The sequence below is a fragment of the Odontesthes bonariensis genome, chromosome 15 (assembly GCF_027942865.1).
Source record: "Odontesthes bonariensis isolate fOdoBon6 chromosome 15, fOdoBon6.hap1, whole genome shotgun sequence".
NCBI classification, from domain to species: Eukaryota; Metazoa; Chordata; class Actinopteri; order Atheriniformes; family Atherinopsidae; genus Odontesthes; species Odontesthes bonariensis.
This window is the reverse complement of record NC_134520.1, coordinates 16,970,746-16,992,709: the sequence shown is the minus strand read 5'-3', so window position 1 is coordinate 16,992,709 and position 21,964 is coordinate 16,970,746. Positions and strand designations below refer to the sequence as shown.

Sequence of the window (21,964 nt, the reverse complement as noted above, 5' to 3'; positions counted from 1 at the left end):
TTCTGGCAATTTTTATTGTATTTATGAATTAACAAATGACCAAAAACAATCTGAGAAATACATATGAATTATATCTTGTGCAAGAATCTACATTGTTTCACGCATTTCTTTATGGATTTCTGTACAGTCAGGTATGGAGTTCATTATTTTTAAGGTGCTCAGAAATGTCAATGGAACTGAGGAAGAAATCTGTGAAAAATGTTTGGAATAATCTAGAATTAGGCACAAGGTTTATCACATTTTTTGTTTTGTCACTATTTTTTGAACATTGTAACATGATAAACACTGGTAAAATTCTGATCAATTTAAATTAAGAATATTTGTTCGTAAATTTCATAATCAAAAATATTTTTCCAATATTCTGTTAATGCAGTTTTCTTTTGATTATTTCTAAGCTTGTGTCAGAATAAAATGTCTAGTTTTTAATGGCTTAAAATGTAATTTGGCAATGTATTTTGGACTTTTTATAAAGATGTTTTTGCCCGGACATTTTGAAACCTGATACAATTTCCAAATTAATAGTGCCTGTCATTTTCTGTGCATGTCTTTTCTCGCTGCTGAGTTCGATGCCTGCAAACGACTTTTCCTCTGCAGTTTATATGACTTTACTGACATCTGGCGGCAGAAGTTTGAACTACAGCAGTGCAGACTTTTAAAACGGAAAATAACAAATCGTGTATTTTAATTGTGCTGTCAGAAAGACTCTATTTGCAACGTTTCAGCAGCTGAAAAATTCCTTCTTTTTTTAATCATATCGATTGTTTACTGAGTCTGGCTCTCTTCTAAGGCTTACGGAGACACAAAATGAAATGGACACAAGGTCCAATTAAAAACAAAAAAAATATTTTTTTGTCTTTTATAGCTAATAGTGTAACATCACTGTAAATCACAATGATTAGTTTCAAATAAATTAATGTTCTGGAGTCAGATCTCCCCTTGGTGTCATTTCTAACAACTTCACAGTCAACCTAAGCCCTCCACCTGTTACTGCTACTCTGAGCATCAAATTAAATGTATTACACCCAACCATCCACTCACTATACCCATTTTATCCGGTTCAGGGTCTTGGGGTAATGGGAGCTTATCCCAGCTGACACTGTGAGAGAAGCGGAGTACATCAGGCTGTATCAGGGCTGACGCAGAGACAGACAACCATGTACACTCACACTGACAACCACTTTAGAATCATAAGTTAACCTGACATGTATGTCTCTGGTCTGTGGGAGGAAGCCAAACAAAACCCAAGCAGGCACAAAGCTAACATACAAACTAAATATAGAAGATGTAACACAATACCATGTATGTTCATTTCTCTAAATATTCAGTTATAAATTAGTTTATTCCAAAGATTGAGTCATATTTTAGAGCTTTCTTTTGCACTTATGAGTCATCTCTGATGAAACTGATGAAAAATGACTTCCTTCCAGCTAAAGATGGAAAAAATGTGTTTTTGTAGAGCCAACAGTAAGTTAACAGCTACTTTAAGTTCTTCTTCTCACGAAAAAAAAAAGCCAATTCAACCACTACGGCTGTAGGAGGATATGCAGCTGAATGTTGAGTCAAATGAATCTCAACCTGGTTTGTATATGCGTAAAAAGTTGTGTGGTCTCAAATCACAAACTTCACACAACATGGCCCTTTGTTGGTAACCATCTTTTTGTTTGTTTCTTTGAACTAGTTCATTTTCTAAATTTGCCTCGGTGCATCCGCTTTTAATGTGATTGGGCACCCTGATTTACAGTTAATCATAGATTAGTGAGCAGCACAGACTCAGGAGAGTGGTTTTTTAAATTCCATATGTTTTCTTGATTGCAACCACCAGATGGCAGATTGAGATTGCCTGTTGCACAAGTTTCCCCCTTCAGCTTTAAAATCATAGCTTCCACTTCCAATATGTCTTTTTTTTTCTGAAGCAGTGAAAACATTACATTTTAATAACCTGGGAGAGAATATTTCGATGAAGTTTGAATAAAGTGAACTCTTATGAACTTTAGTTCATAAGGGTGTGTGCAAAAAGGAGGCAAACATCACACTCTTTCTTTTTTTTTGGCTACAGTTAAGAAGCTGTTATTGATTTATTCTTTTTCATTTTGCTTCCACTACTGATATGTCCACTGGAAGGAAAAACTCACAATGCGCTTTGGTAGTTTTTAGTTAGTTTTTTCATTTATCTTAAAATAGCAAGAAAATATATTCTTTCTTTCCCCAGAAATAATAAATATACAATATTTCTTTATAAACAAAATGCACAATTTACAAAATGGCAACCGAGTGCTCCACCTCATGCACAATACTATATGCATTAAACTCATTTATCACAGAGTTATACCTGTTATTAGTATGCTCTATTGTAATCTTCAGGGTAAATTTAATTGTTTTATACAATATTACAATTTTCATTAGGTTGAAGACTCCAACTCTTCAAAATTACAATTCTTCATTGTGCTATGTGTTTGTTATTCTAATACGTTCATGAGGTTTGGACTTGCCAGACAACAGTTTAGTACAGTCCATTTATTGCCCCTCTCAGGGCTAAGGGCCTTTTCCACACATTTTGAAACTTGGCGAGCTCTTAAAGACTTGGCATTCCTAGAAGGTTGAAGCCCCTCCTCCCTCCCTCCCTCTAGTGGAAGCAGACAGCAGACTCTGAAGACATCTTGTCCAGACTGAATCTTCTCTACATCTCTTGCCTGCATGTGCTGATGATGGGCATTCTTGTTTGTCTTTATCAGGTACATTCCACTGCTCTAGTATGGATGCAGTTGTGTCTTAAGTGTTGGTCTGTGAGATAACACTGTCTTGCGGTCAGGAGGTGAGCAGCAGATGTGATGAAACCCAGACTAACATACAAGACAGAGTGAATGAGCTGTGAAGCAGCTGGGCTGAGCTGGAACTGGGCGGAGTGGAGGAAGGGGAAGGGAAGGGATGTTGCTCTGTAGCGTAGATCTCCATCCGTCTGCGCTGCTCTTGATGGGTCAGTGGAGGCTCCACTGTCACATAGCCATTGAGTAGCCTCAGATGAGGTGGTGGGGTTGAACTGGAGTAAGGACACAAAAGGACACAAAAAAATCAGGGTGTGAATTGGCTGCTTGATTGTAAAGCAGTGTTTCAAACTTCAAAAGTTTCATATCTATATTGATAGGACTGATACCACTTCCACGTCTTTACTCTAACTCTTTCGAGTGAGCCGGCAACTCGTTTGACAGGAGACAGATGACAATGAGCATGCACTTTTTTGGTATTCCAGTGCTCATTCCAGTATATGAATATTCCAGTATTCAGTGGGTTCTGCAAGATCATCATATTTATAATGTGTCCCATACATTTTCAGCCACCAATCCCATACTGGTCCTTCATTTATGGAATGAATCTCTTTAATAAAGTTTTAATAGTAATTTTTTTCCCTTGTGCTTCTACAGTGCTAAATTCTGTATCGAGTTTCTTTATTATACTAAATATCTTCTAAAAAGCTGCAATTGGGTCACAGTAAAGTGATCACAATAGATATCTCACCCATCCCCAATGCGAACCCACAAGTCGCTGAAGAGACGGGGTCGCCCGTGGCCACGGTGAGCTTTGTGGGGCCTCTTGTGTCGTCCAAACTCCTCTAGCTGGCTCAGGCTGTCAGGGAGCAGCATGTGAGGCAGCTCCTCCACTCCAAGGCCAGGCATGTCTTCTGGTTCTTCCAGTTCCATCTCCGAACCAGTTGGCCAGCCGGTGGGACTCGCTGTGCTGATGTCAGAGCTCTCCTCACTGGAACCCGCTGAAGGCAGCTCAGGATTTGGCTTACTTCTGGAGCAGAGGTAGACAGAATAGAGCTCATGGATGGAGTCAACTAATGCTCTACTACTAATACTTTTCATTATATAAACCTTAGCATAATCAGACATCTCCCTGGAACATTTTACATAAACAGCAGATGGGAAATGGCAAGCCATTTGTGTGTGTGTTTCTGTAGCCTTCCTAAGATTTTCAACCTGCTGTGAGTGAATGTTATTTTTTTTGTGGTTCCTGACCACTCAATTGCTTTCCACTGCCAAGCCCTGACTTTATTCAAGGACATGAACACCACCAGGAAAGACATGCCCTGTTAGTACTGTCCTGCATGTCTGAAATATCTAGCAGGCAACATTAGTGGCACTTGTAAACCTTGTGCCTGCCGTAAGTTGTCTATCAAAATTAATATCTGACCAAAGAAGGCCACCCAGAATCTGCGGTCAATCCTTGAAAACCTTCAGCCATACTTTTTGCTTTCACCTATTACTCACACTTTCTTTTCCCATCAGTAAATCCCAAATGTGACTGTGTTTCAAGGTTAAGCATAAAAATGCTGCTTTACACATCATGGTAGTTAAGCTGAAATAAAGTGCAAGAAAAAGTCAATTAAATCCAAAAATACAGCAACAGTATTTTCCATGCTGATGTCAAACTTTGATCTAACTAAATCAAACAATTAATGATGGGCTGCAGGAGGAATCTTTAAGTCATGATTTCCACCAGTTATTTTTCTTCAGTCATTATAAATGTAATGGTTTCCACTTCTGCTTTTACAAGCATTGATCCCCCACCGCTCTCATCCAGGTCCCAACGGTCAGCGCGATGATAGCTCAAGGCCTGCGGTCAAGCTACGCTGCAGCCAGACTCAGCTCTGATCCTATCTGTCTGTCAGTCAGTCAGTCAGTCAGTCAGTCATATAATCATTTTCAAGACATCTTACCTGTCAGTTTGAAACACTCAAGGTATGAGGCTTACAGCCTTCAGAAACACCTCTCATGCAGACATCTTGTGGTGTCCCCCCCCCCGTCACATCATCTTGTGTCAGGGAGCTACAAAGTGCTTGCTTGCATGCAAGTGTGTGGCCACGTGTGTGTGGCATACATGAGTCTTTTGTGACCACAGTAAGTCAGTTCACTTGTCAGCTTTTATACCACGAGCCACTGCTGGCTGAGGCCTACAACTGTGCAAACAGGGCGGAGGGAGATAGAGAGGCCACATTTGCAGCTGTAATTTGCAATAAAAAGTTTGTAAAAGCCCCAAATAGATGGACGGGGATGTTTTCACTCCTATAAAAAGATTCTTCATGTTGCGCCTTGTTTTTTTCTACTCTCACTCTGATTCAAGTGGCTGTTGTTATCATTTTATGGGTCCATGGATCAAGCCCCAAGGTGAGAGAAGAGCTGCTCTGTGCCAAGCACGTACAAACACACGCACTAACATGAAGGTTTGTAGAATTCTTTCGTGAGGAAACTCTGCAGTACTGACTCCAAATCTCCATGGTGAGTCTCGTATATCGAGTGCATGTGTGAGCTTTGGAGTGTTCAGTTCTGCTGCCCTTGCTCCTTGGCATTGTGCATCATTCCACTCACCCTGCATGCACATGCGTGTGCATGTGCCTCTGTGTTGTGGTGAGAACAGGCAGAACCGCTATTGGCAGCTTGCTTTGGCAGCCACAGGAGAGAGGGAGGTGAGGGAGAGAGGGAGGAAGGTGAGGGAGTTGACAATGTATCAAAGGGATCCTGCATAGCTGCGCTTTATTCATTACAGAGCCCAATTTGGATCGTATCTACCATGCGCTCCAATAAATCTACAGAGATTAAATGCCTCAATTCTAAGACTTAGATAGCTGTGTGCTGGCTAAGTTGTGTGGAGGCACAGATGGGGGGCACAGATGTCCATATCCCTGCAATATAACCAGCACAAAAGCACTACATAATCAGCTGGTCCTTGTCTTTTTTTTGCTCATTATCATGTCACATGTAAGTTGTGACTGACTACAAACACAAAACACATACTAACAGAAGAGAATAATAGGTGTCTTCATCAATGACTTTGCCAAATGTGGATATGTCAAATAATTTGATCCCTAAAGAGTAATCCAAGAAATCTCCTGCTTTTGTTGTTTTTCAGAAACCGATGTTGGTGTTACTTTGTTAAAACTGTGCCTCTGTCACAGTGCACCTTTGTCTGCTTACTCACTCTGTGCTTGATGGCTCTTGATGGTCAGAGGGTGTGTGGAGGATCTCATAGCCCTCTCGCCTGAGGATGTCCAGCACACTGTGGTTCCCCAGAAAATGACCTAACAGCAGACAAAAAGCAAAAAAGTCACGAAAAAATTCAACTTAGAAATAATGGGCTAAAATCGACTTGTTGCTGAGCATGCATTTAATCTCTGACAAGCCTGGACTGTGCTTGCTGGGGACTGATTAATACAGAAACACTGGACAAAAAAAATACAGAAACTCCCCAGCGCTTTGCAGTGCATGCAGCAAAATGATTCCATCGAATCTGTGGTCCACAAGGGAAGGTGATGTTGGCTGATCATCTCACCACTTTAGTCAAGACTTGAATATTTAAACAGATGTTAGATGATAATCTTAAACTGCTGTCACAACATTCACCTGTGTCCAGACGTCCTTCAAACCTGTCAGTGTAGGTTTCACATACAAATCCCTGTAAAGCCATGGTGGTTTCATGCAGTTTCTGTGCTTTATTTGTTTGCTTTTTGTGATGGTAAAGTGTAACCCCACATCATGACATCTGCATTTGTGTGACAACTTAGACAGATATTGTGTCAGAATTTTCGGAAGGATACCAGGCAAATCTAACTGATAGACCTGGCAGAGAATGCGTTGTCATGACTTTTGCTTTTGCTTTGTAAGTGACCTAACTGGACTTCTTGTCATGGTTCTTGAAGATTGTGTAAATGTTCAAAGGGAAGCCTGTAAGCCTTAAACTCCCCACCAGTGAGTTAGAACTTAAGGGGCCTTTCAGAGGAAGGTGAGATGTGAAAAGAAAGAAGTCCAGATGCCTTCAATATAAGTCCCACTTTGGCAAGTATCACATTTTGTAAACACTTTAAGATGAAAGCTTTCACTTTTTCGTTCAGGGGATTTTCACTCATTTTTCGCAACAAACCTTTATTTTCTGTTGAATTCTTGACCCATCTTGCAAGCACTGCTGCTCTGACAACCTGTTTTCAGTCATTATCGTATCATAAAAGCATTCCTCTCTTCATTTTGAGCTTTCAAATGTGTTAATTTTGCTTTCAGAATTTGTTTGTATTTAAATGAATCCATTTTCCCCTCTAGTTGCTCCCTTTGCTGATCACTGCACAGCAAGCTCAAAGCATGACTAATCCACCCCTGTGTCCGACAGTTAGACAGGTGTTCTGCAACTTTTTTTCCTCAAAAACATATACCTTTGCTCACAGTGGGACTAAAACATCCTTCTGTTGCAAAATATACTCAGTGTGCTAAATGTGTACTAATGTCATTCTGAAAATAGTCTACACAGAGACAATTATAGACTTTGGTCATGACAGAAGCACAAGACAGATGTAAAGGATCTGCGACAAACAGTGAGATACAAGCACTCTTCAAATGCAAGCTTGCTTTTATCTATTGCTCTAAATTGTTACTCTCTAGTAACCCCATATTGTGGACACTCAACCTCTTGTTTCCCTTTCAATCCTCTCTCACTTTCCCTCACCTTGTAGGCGATTCCTTCAGTCTAACATCAAACATGCAGGCCTCAGCCCCATGCTGATGAAAGCTTTTTTTCTTTATTTCTCCCATCACCTGATAATCCTGTGCCTCACTCAACTCACCAATAAGTAGTAATGTAGCCTGACATCAGGTTCACTAACACACACACACATATATCCTAACAGAGGAATTCATATTTGTGTTCACACACATGTACACATACTGTACCTGCACGCACAGGAATTTGCACACACACACACCTCAGCTTTCTCCCGCAGCTTATTAACGGCACGTTGACAATATTCAAACTTCTTATTTGCTTTCTGTCGGGGCCGTCTGCCCCCAACTCAGCTCCTCACCCCCTGCCAGTTTTATCATTATAATGTTCCTGATCATTCCTGAAAGTCAAAGAAAAAAGCATGCGGTGTTACACTTTCTTGGCAGCCGAGTTCAAAGCACTGGGGAAGGCTGCGGAGTGAGAGGAGGCTTCTAACAACAATGTCGGCGAGCTCAGATGGGATTACACAGAGGACTGAGTGTGAGTTTTTGTCTGGGTGATGGTGGGTACATGTGTGCGTGTGTGTGCGTTATGCAGAGTAAATATCCTTAAAGGGAGAAGTTATGTCATTTTCTCAATTAACTACAGTTAAAATATGTCCTTAACCTTCAGTACATGCAGTTTTTTTTGTAATGATGATTGCAAATGAACAAAACTAAGCACTGGCTTTAACATGGTATTGGCCTATTTGTCAGTCTACCACTTTAGAAGAGAGTGGAAGAAGTCAACAGGACAATTATGGTGTCCAGAGGATTTAGGCTACTGATATGAGTGAAAATGCAACTTTTTACCAAACCCCCTGGAGCTGGTGGAAATGTTTGCTTTAAGTGAAATGTTTCAACAACTGTTGGATGGATTGCCATGAAATTTTATAAAGGTATTTATGGTTTCCAGATGATGCAGTCTCATGCCAATAGTGATTCCCTCGAGCAGGTCTACGGTTGACATTTGAGGTCTGGAGTAAAATATTTCATCATTTCTTGGCTGGATTGAATAGACTGTATCAAAATAGACGTAGCAACTCTGACATCACCCATTGGTTTGTGGACTGTTTTGATGCCTGAAGCTCAATATTTTTTTGCCTGTGACCTGTTCTTTTGTTAGACCAGATGTGACAGTTTGTTCTCTGCCAGTGTGCTGGTGCTCAGATTCCAAAGGACACCCTGTGCATCTCTAAGGTGCCAGAGGCTTTGACAATGTGACAGCATTTGAAGATCAGGCAGAGAGAGAGAAAGTTAATCACAATGTAACGCTACACTTGTCTTCTTTATCATTTCTATCTACTCTAAATGCAAACCGACATTTACAAAATAAGCATAACGTTGCATTGAAAGAAGCAGCTGTGACCATAAACTCAAAAAGAGCATGTCAGCAAGGCAATAAATCAAGTGAGAAGAAGGGTCTATTCTGCATAGACTTTTACATTGCAGATAAATTAGGTGCTTCTAACTTTGACAAAGGCACAAACTGCATTTGTCAGGAACTCTTAAGGGCTGATCAGTGAATTGCATCATAAAAGCTGCACAACTGTTTCTAAATGCACTGACTTGATGCAGTCTTCACTAAAAACAGTAGGAGTCACTACTGGGAAAAATTCCCCCGGTACACAGAGAGGCAAAACTCTAGAGGGCGTCATACAGGAAGTGCATTATTGATTCATAAATGTCACTTCACTTCTCTGTATGACTTCTGAGTGGTTATTAATGTTTAATATTTACACTGTACCAAAACATTTAACTGTACCTTGATGGATCGTACAGAATCCTATGCACACACACTCTGTACTTCAGTTGTTCCTGCTTTTCAAACGTGCCTCACAAAATCAGGAGGTGCGGTTAAATGGTTAAATTACGACTAAAAGCAGCCAACACACCAAGTAATGTGTTGTAAAATTTGGCCAAGGCCAACGTGGACCATGAACTTAACTTTAGGCCAACACATCAATGCAGAGGGAAGCCTTTCATGTCAGTTTTGAACGGCCAGTGAAAAGGTTTATTCAACAATCAGACATGTGGAATTCACATTGTGGAGCGCTGTATTGTGAAACAAACTGTGTGTTTTTTTCTAAACCTTACAAAGTCATTTTATTCCTAAATCTCAACGCCTAATTTTAGTGCCTGAACCTATCTAGGATATCATGCTACTTAGACTTAGCCGAGTAGTTTCAATACCTAAAACATGTGAAACGATGAGTGAAAAGGAAACCTACAACAAATAAGGTGAAAGACAAAAACAATATCCCAAACCTGTGTTGAAATCAGATTCAGGGCTGTTACATTTTACCACCACCCTGTCAACCTCCTTGTGAGGACTTAGTTTGTTAAGAGGGAAATACTACAGAATGACCTCAGAGCAGGTTCCATTGATATTCAATATTGTTGTTGCCGATGTGAAAATACACCAACACAAAATCTATCTCAAGGACACCACAGGCTTTAATGAAGCAGCTGTATTTTGATGCCCTGGAATAAGAAATGATTGGATGAAGGAATATTTTGAATTTGCTTCTTTTTTCCAGACTTTAAGGCTACATCAACCTTAAGGAAGCAGTCTGTTTGAGAATATCATACATTTTTGGTGCATATATTCAGTACAAGTCCCTCACAAGAGGTTTTTTAATAACGAAAGAATTCCATGAATTTCGGTTACATTTTTTATTTTTGAGGAAGCAGTGACCAATAGCACATACGCTTATATTAGAAATCTGCTCATAATTCTATATTCAAACAGTCCAACTGCACAAATATCTGCTTAATAACTATCCAGAGTAATTCTCACCTTTCTCTTACATTCTTCTCTTTCTTTCATCCCCTTCTCCTAACAAGATGTCCAAGCCAAAGGCAGCTCAATCAGTGACTGCATGCTGACAGATTCAACCGCCCTCATATCTGTGTCAAGCAGCTATTTCATTAATTTCTGCAGGCCGAGGGCAGAGGAGAGCACGTCCTGTGTGTTCGCCGTGTGTGAGGTCAAGCTCACTGTTTCACGTGTTGACTTGATTTCCTCTGCTCTGGCGTCATTCGTGACACACGCTGAAAGAGTTGTGCGTGTACGCACTTTAGTTTATACAACAAGATTGTAGCCCTCTTTCAAAGTGGGCAAACAAGCATGCGGTTTAATTTTTAAGACGCACTCCTTGTGAATGAGATATTTTTAATTTTCTTTCAAGTCACATGCCATTTGGTGTATCCAGGATCACAAACATGCCCCCACTCCTTAAACAACTCACTGTACACACAAGCAAAACAATGGCAACACTTCTGTCTGGGACTCAAGGCTGAAAAACTCCATGCTTACACACAAACAGTCATTCTCAGGGTGAAAAACCCCACTGCTTAATTTGACTCGTTTGAACTTAAATCGAGGGATTGCACGGTTCTCCATGAGCTGGCGCAATTTGTCAAACAAACAAAACAGTTTTTTTTCCGTTTCCTCAAAAACTGGTAATTTGGGGGGAAAAAAAGTTTATACTCGAGCTTTTCATCTGACAACGGTGGCATGTGCAGTGTTTGTTTCATGTGTGGGTGAGAGAGAGAGAGATAATAGCTCTTGAATGTGTGTGTGGGCGACTGAGCCTGTGTGTTTGTTTGTGGAGTATCCAGTAAATAGTGTGGTGCTTCTGAAGCAGAGAGCAGACCCAACAAACAGTTCCATTAGTTAAGACGTAATGAGAGGTGAGCTGGTGCCTAATCGCTCCCCTGCTGAATTTGACGCTCGTAGGCAGACTGCAAAGATAGTGCACTGAAAAACATGCTGCTGCATGTAAATGTTACTCCTAGCACAATATTCCTACAGTCACTGGTGGACATTTTTCCATTTTTTTGCAACAAAACTCTATCAAAGACTTGACAAAGACAACGAAACCCTTTTTTTAAGTTGTTTTAGAGTTTCTTCTTGGATCTGTGTGACCACTCTCTACTCCCTGTGGTTTGGTGGTATAGTCCAAAGCAACGTCACCGTAATACAGGTCATGATTATCAACATCTTAACTGAAATCACAAATCAATGTGTTCATAGTATGTGCAGATACCTTTGTGAAAAGCTTTAACATTAGGTCTTCACATATTATAAGGTATTTTGGGGGGCCTAAATCTACTAAAAAAGTAACTAAAAATGAAAGTTAAAGTTGCCTGGACAAAAACTACAGAAAACAGACAAGGAAAAATTCCACTCATGAACTGAATCATAGTTTCTTGGTCTTGAATTCATTCGCTTCTTTCTTTACTTGCCCAGAAAAGGTTTACTTCTATGGGGTTTTACATTAAATGGGTGAGGGCATTTGTGTCTACCATGGGAAGGGAGGTCATTTTTTCACCATCACCTAAGAGTCACTTGTTTATTCCATGACAAATTCTTACTAGTGCGTAATCAGTATTGTGCATGATGACGTGAGAATGAGCGCGTTCATGTTTTCTGTGAATTTGAAACTGAACAGGGGTGTTTTTAACAAAGCGACAGTGAGCACAGCTCTGTCTTGCGGCATTGAATGTTTCTCTTGTCTACAGTGAACGTGTCATGTCTGACACAACAACATTCCCACAGCAAACGGCATAAAAGTAACTCACATAAAGTGGCATATTAAAGTAAAAGTGGGTTTTTGAATAGAACTAGACTAAAAAGCGGTTATAGCAGAGAAATCTGAAGGATTATCTGCTGTCGGGCTACCAGACCAGATATTTTGTCATATAGCCTCTGGTCTGTTTTCAGAGATTCTTTTAGGGGTAATGATATTTTGCTGTTGATGCTTGTTTTGAAGTTGCATTTTTTCATCTGCTGCTGAAGTTACCTGAAGTTAGTATGATGATAATTGTGAGATTAAAGTGTTTGTGACTCTTTGGTGGTTGATATGCTTTAATCAGTGTGTGAATGTGGTAAATTGCAGCTGGGAGGACGAGACAAGATAAAAGGCATGCTGCACACTAAATTGAGAATTATAAACGGTGATTAATTCATTTCTGGGAACTGATTTTTGAATTGGTTATTTTGAAAATGTGAACTTGCATAAGACTGCACATGACTGTGAATATTACACATGTTTCTGGGTCATCAGGTTGATCTGCCTAAAACTATCTAACTGTCTATTCTGACCGGCCGTCCAAACCAAACTCCAAAAAATTTTTTTCGGAGCGTGAGCAAAAAAACAAACAAACAAACAGAAACATAAACTTGATTTGAGGATTTAATTGGTAAAAATGGCACTTTCCTCAAGATGATTTTGAAAAATACATGAAAAGCCTATACAATCATATTCTGACTGGTCTGAACTTCTGTTTTCTAGAGTAAAAACAATACTCAAACTCCACTTATCATTGCTAATCATTTGGAACTGGGACAGCGCAACTTCTACCTTCGTCATCATTTTCATCACAGTGGTTAATCTGCCAAGTGGTGCCTCTGAAAAAGACCAAGGCACAAACAACATGGTAATGTGGCTTCAAACCACTCTCACATATCAACCAGCCTCTTTGTTTTTACTTGTCAATCTTCTGTCATCACTGATACAGTTAATTTGCTTCAAATGCTTACATAAAAAAAAAAAACACTTTTCTGGAGCAACCATGACTTTTTGCAGCGTAGATGCCTTTGTTCAAGGTGTTTCCCCTCCTGCGGCTCTTGAGAGCAGAGGTAATGATCCAGTTACTCCTCTGTTTAATAACCCTTCCACCCCGATTTCCACTAACAGTGGCAACCTAATGTAGGCTACTCCATTCATGCCTCTGTCTGTGTTTACTGCGGCCACTTCTTGGCTGCTGTCGATATCTTAATTTGTCTGGCTTTTAGTACTTTTAAAGTACTTTTTGATTGTTTAATTGTTGCTGTATTAGATCCACTATTTGCATCTCTTTCTCTCCATTTCTCACCTCCTGCAGGTTTTATTGTGAATATATTCGTGTGTGTTTCAAAAAGTTGGACTGATTTATGTTCAGGCGCCTCTTTTGCTTCTCTCCAGCCTTCTTAACATATATTTGCTCATAGCAAGTGTTGGTTCGCACTCGGATCCTCTTTTTCTCTCCACTCCAGGCTCAGCTTCGCTAAGCCTCCCTTTGTGCCTGGCTACTTTAGTCTATCCCTCCATCTCACTATCCTTCTCTTTTCCAAATGGATCCGTCAAAGTGCACTGAGAAGCAGGGAGTACGCCAGGAGGACAGGGGGAAAATGGAAATATAGTGAAGACTTCGGCACATGTGGTTCAACTGAGAAAACAGGATGAGAATTATGTTATTTTTCTGTTTTTCACAAACAAATGTGTTTGCAATTACACCATATAAACACTGCATCGACTGATATGCGCTGGTGGTTTCAAGAAAAAAAATTCCACATGGCTTGCAATCAGACCACCTCATACTCACCTCAAACAAATCGCAACAGAAAGGAGAAAACTCAAGAGCGGATGGCAGAAATATGACTGGAAAGTGGTTTTAGACGGAAGAAAAAGAAGAAATTATGCAGGATGGACAGGGAGGAATCAGGGGGTAGTAGAGATTGCACTGATGTAAACCCTCCGCCCAAACATAATGCATGATGGGTACTGTTGCTTTATTATGGTCCAAACAAACACAAGCTGTTGCCTCTGAGCAACATACAGATAAAAGAGAGCCCAAATGGTGTTTGGGGGGGGGGGTTGAAAAAAGGATATAGAAGACATATCAAATGACTTTAAAGGGTGTTTGCTTCTTTAGATTTGTTTAGGAATGTTTTCCGGGGTGAGTGTCTAAGAACAGACAGAGATAACAGGGGGGAATTCATCTAATTTCCACATGTTTTCTTAAATGTGTGTGTAGGTGTTAGATGGGTGAGAAATTAAAAAAAATACATTAAACCTGCTGGACCACCATGAATTACCAGAAGAGCTCCAAGGCATCTTTGCATATATTCTACAAATTTTTTTTTTTGTTTCTTTCTTTTGTTTGTCTTTTAAAGATTTGTTGCAACTAGCAACAAATCTAGCAATTTCTGCATTTCCTCAGATACTGTCCTTAAGAAGAGTGTCTCTACTACTGTTCTTCTCTGAAGACAGAACTCCCTTTTTGTGTAATCCAGGTGGAGGTTGTTCACTGTGAGAGGAAAATAAAGAAAAATATTCTTTCACATCAAATTTTCTATCTAAGCGATTATTATCTAGCCTGACTACGTCATACTCACGATTCTAGTCAGAATGTGAGTCTGATACCGCTCAATAGAGATTTGAGTATGGGGCGTGTTTCAACCGAACCAGGAGAAAAAATGCCTCTTCGCTCAATTGGATAGACCTACAACCAATCAGAGCAACGTAGTATGTGACGTAGATTAAGCAACACACACTTGTTGTAGGAAGGCAAAAACATCTTTTCTATCGATAAAAGCCTTTATCGCATTCCTCTGTTCGTCTTTCAAAATGAATGCAATGTGGAGATCCTGTAGAACAGACTCGATGGCAGAATCTACACGCCCTAGCTCTCCAGCGGCAGCCGTGTTCAGTTCTTTAGTGACGTAGTCGATAATATCCCTGTTGATCATCTGTCCATCATCGTATAAAGCCCGCCCTGGCAATCTGATTGGTCCGACCAATTCTTGGTCGGGCATAATGATTTCCCAACTGAGCAGAGCCAGACCGAACTTCCTGACCAAAACTTTTATGGGCGGGGCTAAGTTCGGCTGGCACCCAGGCTAATTATTATCCCCTTCAAGGTAGTTATGCGGGGCAACGACTCATTTAACTTTGACAAATCATTGCCCTTTAAATGAGGATGCACTCTCTGTGCAGTTTTGTTTTACATGTAGATGCAAAATTCAATGACAATCACCTTTTGTAATTTATATGTACTGTTATTATGTAAAACCACCTCATTGCTATAAAATCAGAATGTCAGTGTTGAAGAGCAAGCGGTTTAGAAATAAATTAAATGATCTCTAATTTAAACTATTCCCAAAATATAAAAACAACTAAAACATGCAAGGAATTGATTCAACTGTGTACTTGCCAGCAAACATTAGCTTAACTGCAGCTTATTGCAACACCTTAGCATTTTATCCAAATCCAAGGTGCATATCACTTATCTGTGGGCGCTCAAGTCTCACGCACTGAGTATGAAAGTAATACAATTTACAATTTTCCCACTTTCTCATTTCTCACACAATGGAAACATTAAATTAGCAACCGATGAAGCTGCAGCAAAAAAGAAAACTCTGACATCATCAGTGTTGAGAAACTTGGCAATTTTATCGCCACAATGAGCTCCTTTTCAACCTCTTCAGTGTAATTTTTCAAAACAGGGGCTAGTGACAAATTTTAAGACTTCAAGGAGAAACTTCCCCGCACTGCCTTCCAAAGGGAAAAGTTTTCCCGTCGCAACAAGAACACTTTCTCTCTCCTTCTACTCTCCTCTGCCAAAGGCAACTGTGCCTGCCTGCACATCCACAGTCTTGCACTGTGGTGCTTTAAGAGGCTGTGGACAGTGTGGGAAAACATTCAAGTCATTCTTTTGCTTCTAACTTTATCCTTGTCAGGTCCCCCTTACATGTGAATATGCTGCACTAACTTATTTTGATGTTGGTTTTTGTCTAACAGAAATATGGTCGAATAGAATTCCAGTTCTAAAATCACAATTATATCACCAATTTTAGTCATTTGAACTGAGACCTACAAAGGATACATCTTTCTCGTGACAGACAGAACATTTGGAGACATGATAGATTTTTTTGTCAACTCTTATATGTGTGATGCACCTGTCTGTATTATAAGAGAAAATCTTCCTCTGACTTAGCCGATGTAGTACTACCACACTTTCCTTGAACAACATATGAGTAATGTAGCAAAGATTTTAATAAGCCCTACATCCCTGTGCCTTGCTGTGCACTTCCATTTACAGTTTAATAGTGCTGGGATCCCTCTATAAATCACACAGCAGCCCTTGGATTAACAGACCGGAGCTGGAGAAACAGCTACCCACAGCGCTTGAGGAATAGTTGAACCACTGCCTTGAAAACAGAGCGCCGCATTCACTTGATGTGTAAAATCTAAAATGGTATATTCCACCTCTCAGTCTTGCTCAATGCTTCTAGAAGGGGAAATAATGGCAGTCTGGAGCCTCCCCACAGCCAACCTCACCCCCTCACACCTCTCACCCATTCCTCATCTCCATAATGACTTCATTTCCTTTGCATGCAGCGAGACGTCAGTCTGTCTCCCTGCACCACACTGAGGTGTTATGAATGACAACTGTTGACGGGGCTGTTCATGTCCAAGTTCTGGTTGACGTTCTGGTCAAACACAGAGATCAAGAGAGCTGCAGGGATCAGATCCAAAAGCCGACCACAGCATGCGGTAGGCCATGTTGGAATTGCTGGAGGGAGGGCTCAATGGTTCATTGTCTGAAGCTTTAAAGTGATTCCTCACATTTAAATACTTAGATCGTGTGAGTTCGCTACTGCAGCTTTTTTTTTTAAAAGCTTTCCTGTTGCGCTGAAAGGGAAAATAATAGGTGAGGTGAAGGGAAAGTAGAAAAACACAAAGTAGGAAAAATAACAAGGTAAAGGGGGCAGAGAATTTTAAATTAAAACTGCTGCTTTTGTTTGTTTTGGTTTCTCTCAGATGTTGCCTTCACTGTGTGTCTACACACACATGTAATAGAAGAGGCTTTGGCATCCTCAGAATCCTTACAGAGGTCTTAGAGGAGGTAGACTGCGTGTGTGTGTCCTTTTGTTTCTGGTTTGTAAATGATTGTATATGTACACTGCTGGCATAAATTACATCAAGTCAGCATGATCTCAGTGAAAAACATGAAAGCGTGCAGATATGTGATTGTATGTAGCCTACAGCAGGCATGTGTGTTAATGTGCCTGTATTTCCGAGCTGCGTCTGTTTCTGCAGCAGCTGATACAAATGCCTCGCATCTCAGAACCCAGAGGCCGGCTGGTTTTCATTCTCTCCTTTTAATCAGGATCTGATTTACACCTGGGAAAACAGGTGAATGCACTTAAGGAATACCAGCGCGACCACTGGTCCCTGGACGTGAGCCCATTATTCTTACACTCTGGACTTACATGGTTTCTGTTCTGAGCATGTGGGCCATTTGAAATGTTCAAATATCAAAGCAAAGAAAACTGAAGCATCAATTTGTGTATGAAATGTAGCATCAAACTTGCTGGCTCCCAACAGGCAATGAGATGTTCTTTCAGCTGCTAATGTACTGTGTAATCTTTGAACAAGCTAATGAGCTGCGCTGATTTAATTAGAGAGGAATCCAACCAGTGTAGCTAAGAGTTACCATAAGACATAAACTCACAACCCTACATTCCCAAAAATGTACAAGATAACAATCATAGAAAAAGCTAATTTTCTTTCTACAGTCATTAAGACAAAGTATGTATTAACAACTTAAATCAAGTGCTCTCTTATGTAGCAGATAACATTTGGGCCTTGGGGTTTCTACATATCCACAAATATTGCGGGAGACATTTTTCAGCTATTTCAAAATGCCATATTCTAATGCTGAAAAGACAAAGTCACATGTGCACTGAAGACAAAGGGAAACAAGTAAAACTGTTTGTGTCAGACATTTTTCCAAGAAGATCCCTCAGTTAAAATGAAAGGAGCCAGCAGTGATCAAAAGGCAACAGAGTCAACGAAGAAGGGTGCTTTGCTATTATTGTCACCCAGGAGGTTGTAAAAAAACAAAAAAGACAAAAAATGTATTAATCCTAAATAAAAAGATGAAAAATTCACATTTTCTGGTAAAACTCTGCCTCTTGTGTTGATAGCTTTTAAAGACCAAAGTTACAAAATCCACCTTTAATGAACATTCTAACATTGACACGGAGGCAGGATAGTAGTATCCTTGTGCTAATCCACCAGTTTACCCTTCAGAAAACCACTCTGGCCACTGAGTCACCCCACACTCATGTTAAAAATAAATCTGAATGTGTGCTAAGCCTAAACTGTTAGCAGAAAAGCACTTATAATGTCTTTTCATCATTCCTTCTCTTCCATATCTGTCTTTTTGAAAGAGCAAAAGACTCACAAACGCATAACTCCTATACCTGATATCGCTGTCACCTCATGAAGTGCGCTCAAACTATGTGGAGTGGAGTGCAGAATGAAAAAAGACAAAAAGACAGAGATGGACAGAAGCAAGGGATGGTAATTGTTTAGTAAATGAATTTGATAAAGGAAAAACAACAACAGATGTAAAGGACCAAGAGAGCAGTCTTAAGCAACAGCCTTGTAACACAGGCAATAATGGTCAAGACAGAGAGACACAAGGATGCAGTTATGCTAAAGACAGACAGACAGATGAGGGAAAGAATTGAGAAAAACAGATATGTACTAAGAAAGGAAGAGTTGCAGAGACAAAGTGACATGCACGCCAGGAAGGCTCTTTCCCTCAGTCATCACTTCAACACCACAACACCGCAAGTGACTGCAAAACACATGGATCCACTCTGTCTGCACAATGGACTATAGCTCTGTGCAGCGTGACATATGCAGAAAAATCAACTTTCAAGCAGATTTAAAGTGGCTCAGACTTCAAAACAAACAAAACTACACATGTACTTTTGACAGTGACTACTATTTTTGGTGATAAATATCTGAGGATCATATGACTTTTTGTCACAAACATACACAGACACTCGTGTAAGTGTGTGTGAAGTGGTGTCTAGGCCGTGGCAGCGTCAGGAAATTCCATGGGATGTTTTCAATAAGAATGGGCAGCGGCAGCCAAGGAATTGGCAAATGAAAACCTGCTGAAGCACACCATAGAGCTGGAGCAACAGACCGCCTACCCTCAAGGAGCTCTTCCACTCCTCAGCACTGATAACTTTCATGTGCTTGTATGGATGTTTTTAGCTTATGTTTGACCGAAATCATGGGGCAACGGGATGCATTTTGTTGAGTGAGGGATAGAAAAAAATGTTGAGTTTCATTTGTATTTACAACAGCAACAGCATCAGGTGTTCAGTATGCATATCACATGTTGGTGAGCATGTTTTCCCTTGATCATTATTATGTGGTGTTGCTGTGTCATTGTGTCCAAGGAGGAAACTGTGATACATTCATTTGGCCATATGAAGACAGCTACATCATCCTACAGTGGGTTCCTATTATTACCCCAATTACATGAGAGTGATTGTAACAGTGAACAGCAGTGACCGCAGTGGTGTAAAGGAACAGGATGAGAGACCTTTAGGAGACAGACGGAAATAAGAGGAGTACCAAGAGGGAACAGCTGAGTGGAAATCTTTGATAAAGACCAGCTTAGTAAAACTGTGTTATGTTGCATTTAATGGCGACTGTAATGATAATCAGAAACAGAACATTCCAGAAACGATTAAAAGCTGAAAACACACAATTAAACAGAAAATTTCGGAAAAAGAAAACTTAAACTGTTATAACAAGTAGTATTTGCAACAAATTACATGTATGTAACACACTATGTAACAAATTACAAAAGGAAAAGAAAACAACATATCACAGAGAACAAAATTAAGGGGGGAAAAACAACAGTTGTTAAATTAATTATTGTGCTGTCTGATTTGGGGTTTGTGGTTTTGCCTCTAGGTTTTTTTTTTTTTTTAAATGTTGTGTTTTTACTTTAGTTGGCGTTTTCTGTTTCGGAAATGTTCCGTCTTTGGTTTTGTTGTTGTTTTTGTCAATGTGACCATGTTTTGCTCACAGATACAATGACTGTCAGATCTCTGACTTGGGGAAGAAAAAAAAAACCTAACTCTTGGAAACTTTTTTCCCCCACTTCTGCAAAACAATAAAATCTCATCCCATCTCGAACCAACCTAAACCTAAACTGAACAAGACCCAAAGATACTTTAACTCCGTCACTTGAGACATTGACTAACACCCAGCCAGGAGAGGGCAATCCACCCTTGTCTGATTAAGAACCATGCCCTCACATTTGGAGTTGCTAATTCTCATCCAAACTGCTTCCGATTTTGCTGCAAAACTCCCCCAGTGCCTGCAGGATGTCACTGCTTGATGAAGCCGAAAGGACCGCATAATTTGCAAAAAGTAACAATGCAGTACCAAGCCAACCAAATTGGAAACCCTTTAACCCTTGGCTGGGCCTAGAAATTCTGTCCATAAAAGTTCTGAACAGAATCTGTGACAAAGGGCAAAGGAGTCCTTGACGCACCGGAATGAGTCGGACTTGCTGCTGGCAATGAAAACCAAGCTCTCACTTATGCTTTAGAAAAACAACAAAACAAAACCTGGAGGTTGACGTTGTTTGCTTCAGGGAAGTAAATCAAAATGACAAAACTCTGAGCTCCAATTTCTTACCTTCACATGCATGTAAAGCAAAAAAAAAAAAATGTTTTCTGTTGTTTCAATCTTTCAACTTTTTCTTATGTTTCCAAGTAGCTGGTTTTATTTGGAAATAGAAATGCTCCTAAAGATTGGATGGAAACAAGACTGAATAGTTTTTAAAAACAGCTGAGCTGTGTTTAATATATTTGGCTTGCAATACCAAGCTTCCTATTTTACAAATTTAGTCATTTAAAACGGTGGCCAAAATTAAGATTGACTTGAAAAGGTTTACTTTATTGATGTTTTGTTAGCTTTTAGTAAACTCACTACAAGAAACTTCAACTCAGTATAGAGAATTACTCACTAATATGTGTCAACCATCAATATCATTAAATGTTGGCAGTGAGACTGACAGTGAGACTGTAGTGCTCAGTCTGTCTCTTGTTACCACTTGGGATTACTCAATTACACCTGTGTGAACCCCATGTACCTCTGTAATTGGTATCAATAACCTGTTGGTAAAAGTGAAGAAAAAAAAAAGATTGTGTGTTTTATGTCTGTGCTCACAGAAGTGCAGGCAAGAAGCAGGAAAAGGGGCGGAAGAAAAAGCTACAGGGTAGCATACACTTAGGCTACAGAGAGGTGTGGGTTACAGGGAAAGGAGAGGGGGAGGCTTGGAAGCAAGGTGCTGAGCTGAGCAAAGATGGATTTCCTGCCTGAAATACTTTAAGCACACATCGTATAGTTTAATTACTCATTGGTAAAAATCCTGCATTGGACTATGACATTGGTAACTATAGGCAGTTGACCTGAAAGCTGCCCTGGCTCCTTCCTGACAGTCCTGTTTTCCTTCTGCACTTTGTTCATTGTGGAAGTGATTGGCCCAAAGCAAATGCTGCAAGAGGGGCCATTAAAACACTTCTATGGCAGAAATTCAGTGCTAAACGCACATACAGCCAACGGACACTAGCAGAGGTGTTTAGTAATAAATATATCATGGGTCTGTCAAAAACAGATGCAAAACATCCCGAGTCCCACATGATGATTATTCCATTTTATAATCCACAAGAAAAGGTCTGTAGTTCACTGCCTGCAGTTACACACGTCATGTTAATGTGATTTGAGATCTGACCATAAAGATTGTATTTTATGTGATCACATTATTGTACGCCCACATTTGGCATG

At 40.1% G+C, this 21,964-nt stretch overlaps 1 protein-coding gene across 2 annotated transcripts in view; it reads right to left on the bottom strand.

Moving 5' to 3' along the window:
• Positions 1-2,056: 2,056 nt before the first annotated feature.
• trabd2b (TraB domain containing 2B) overlaps positions 2,057-21,964 on the bottom strand; it is a 71,776-nt gene continuing 51,868 nt past the window's right edge. Inside the window, exons 5-7 of one of the 2 annotated variants that reach the window (XM_075484345.1) lie at positions 5,977-6,076; positions 3,514-3,789; positions 2,057-3,037 (exon numbers count right to left, since the gene is read on the bottom strand). In XM_075484345.1, coding sequence (XP_075340460.1) covers positions 2,806-3,037; positions 3,514-3,789; positions 5,977-6,076 — 608 coding nt within the window. In that variant the 3' untranslated portion in view covers positions 2,057-2,805. Of the gene's footprint in view, positions 3,038-3,513; positions 3,793-5,976; positions 6,077-21,964 lie in introns of both variants that reach the window. The other variant, XM_075484344.1, reaches the window with a different exon arrangement.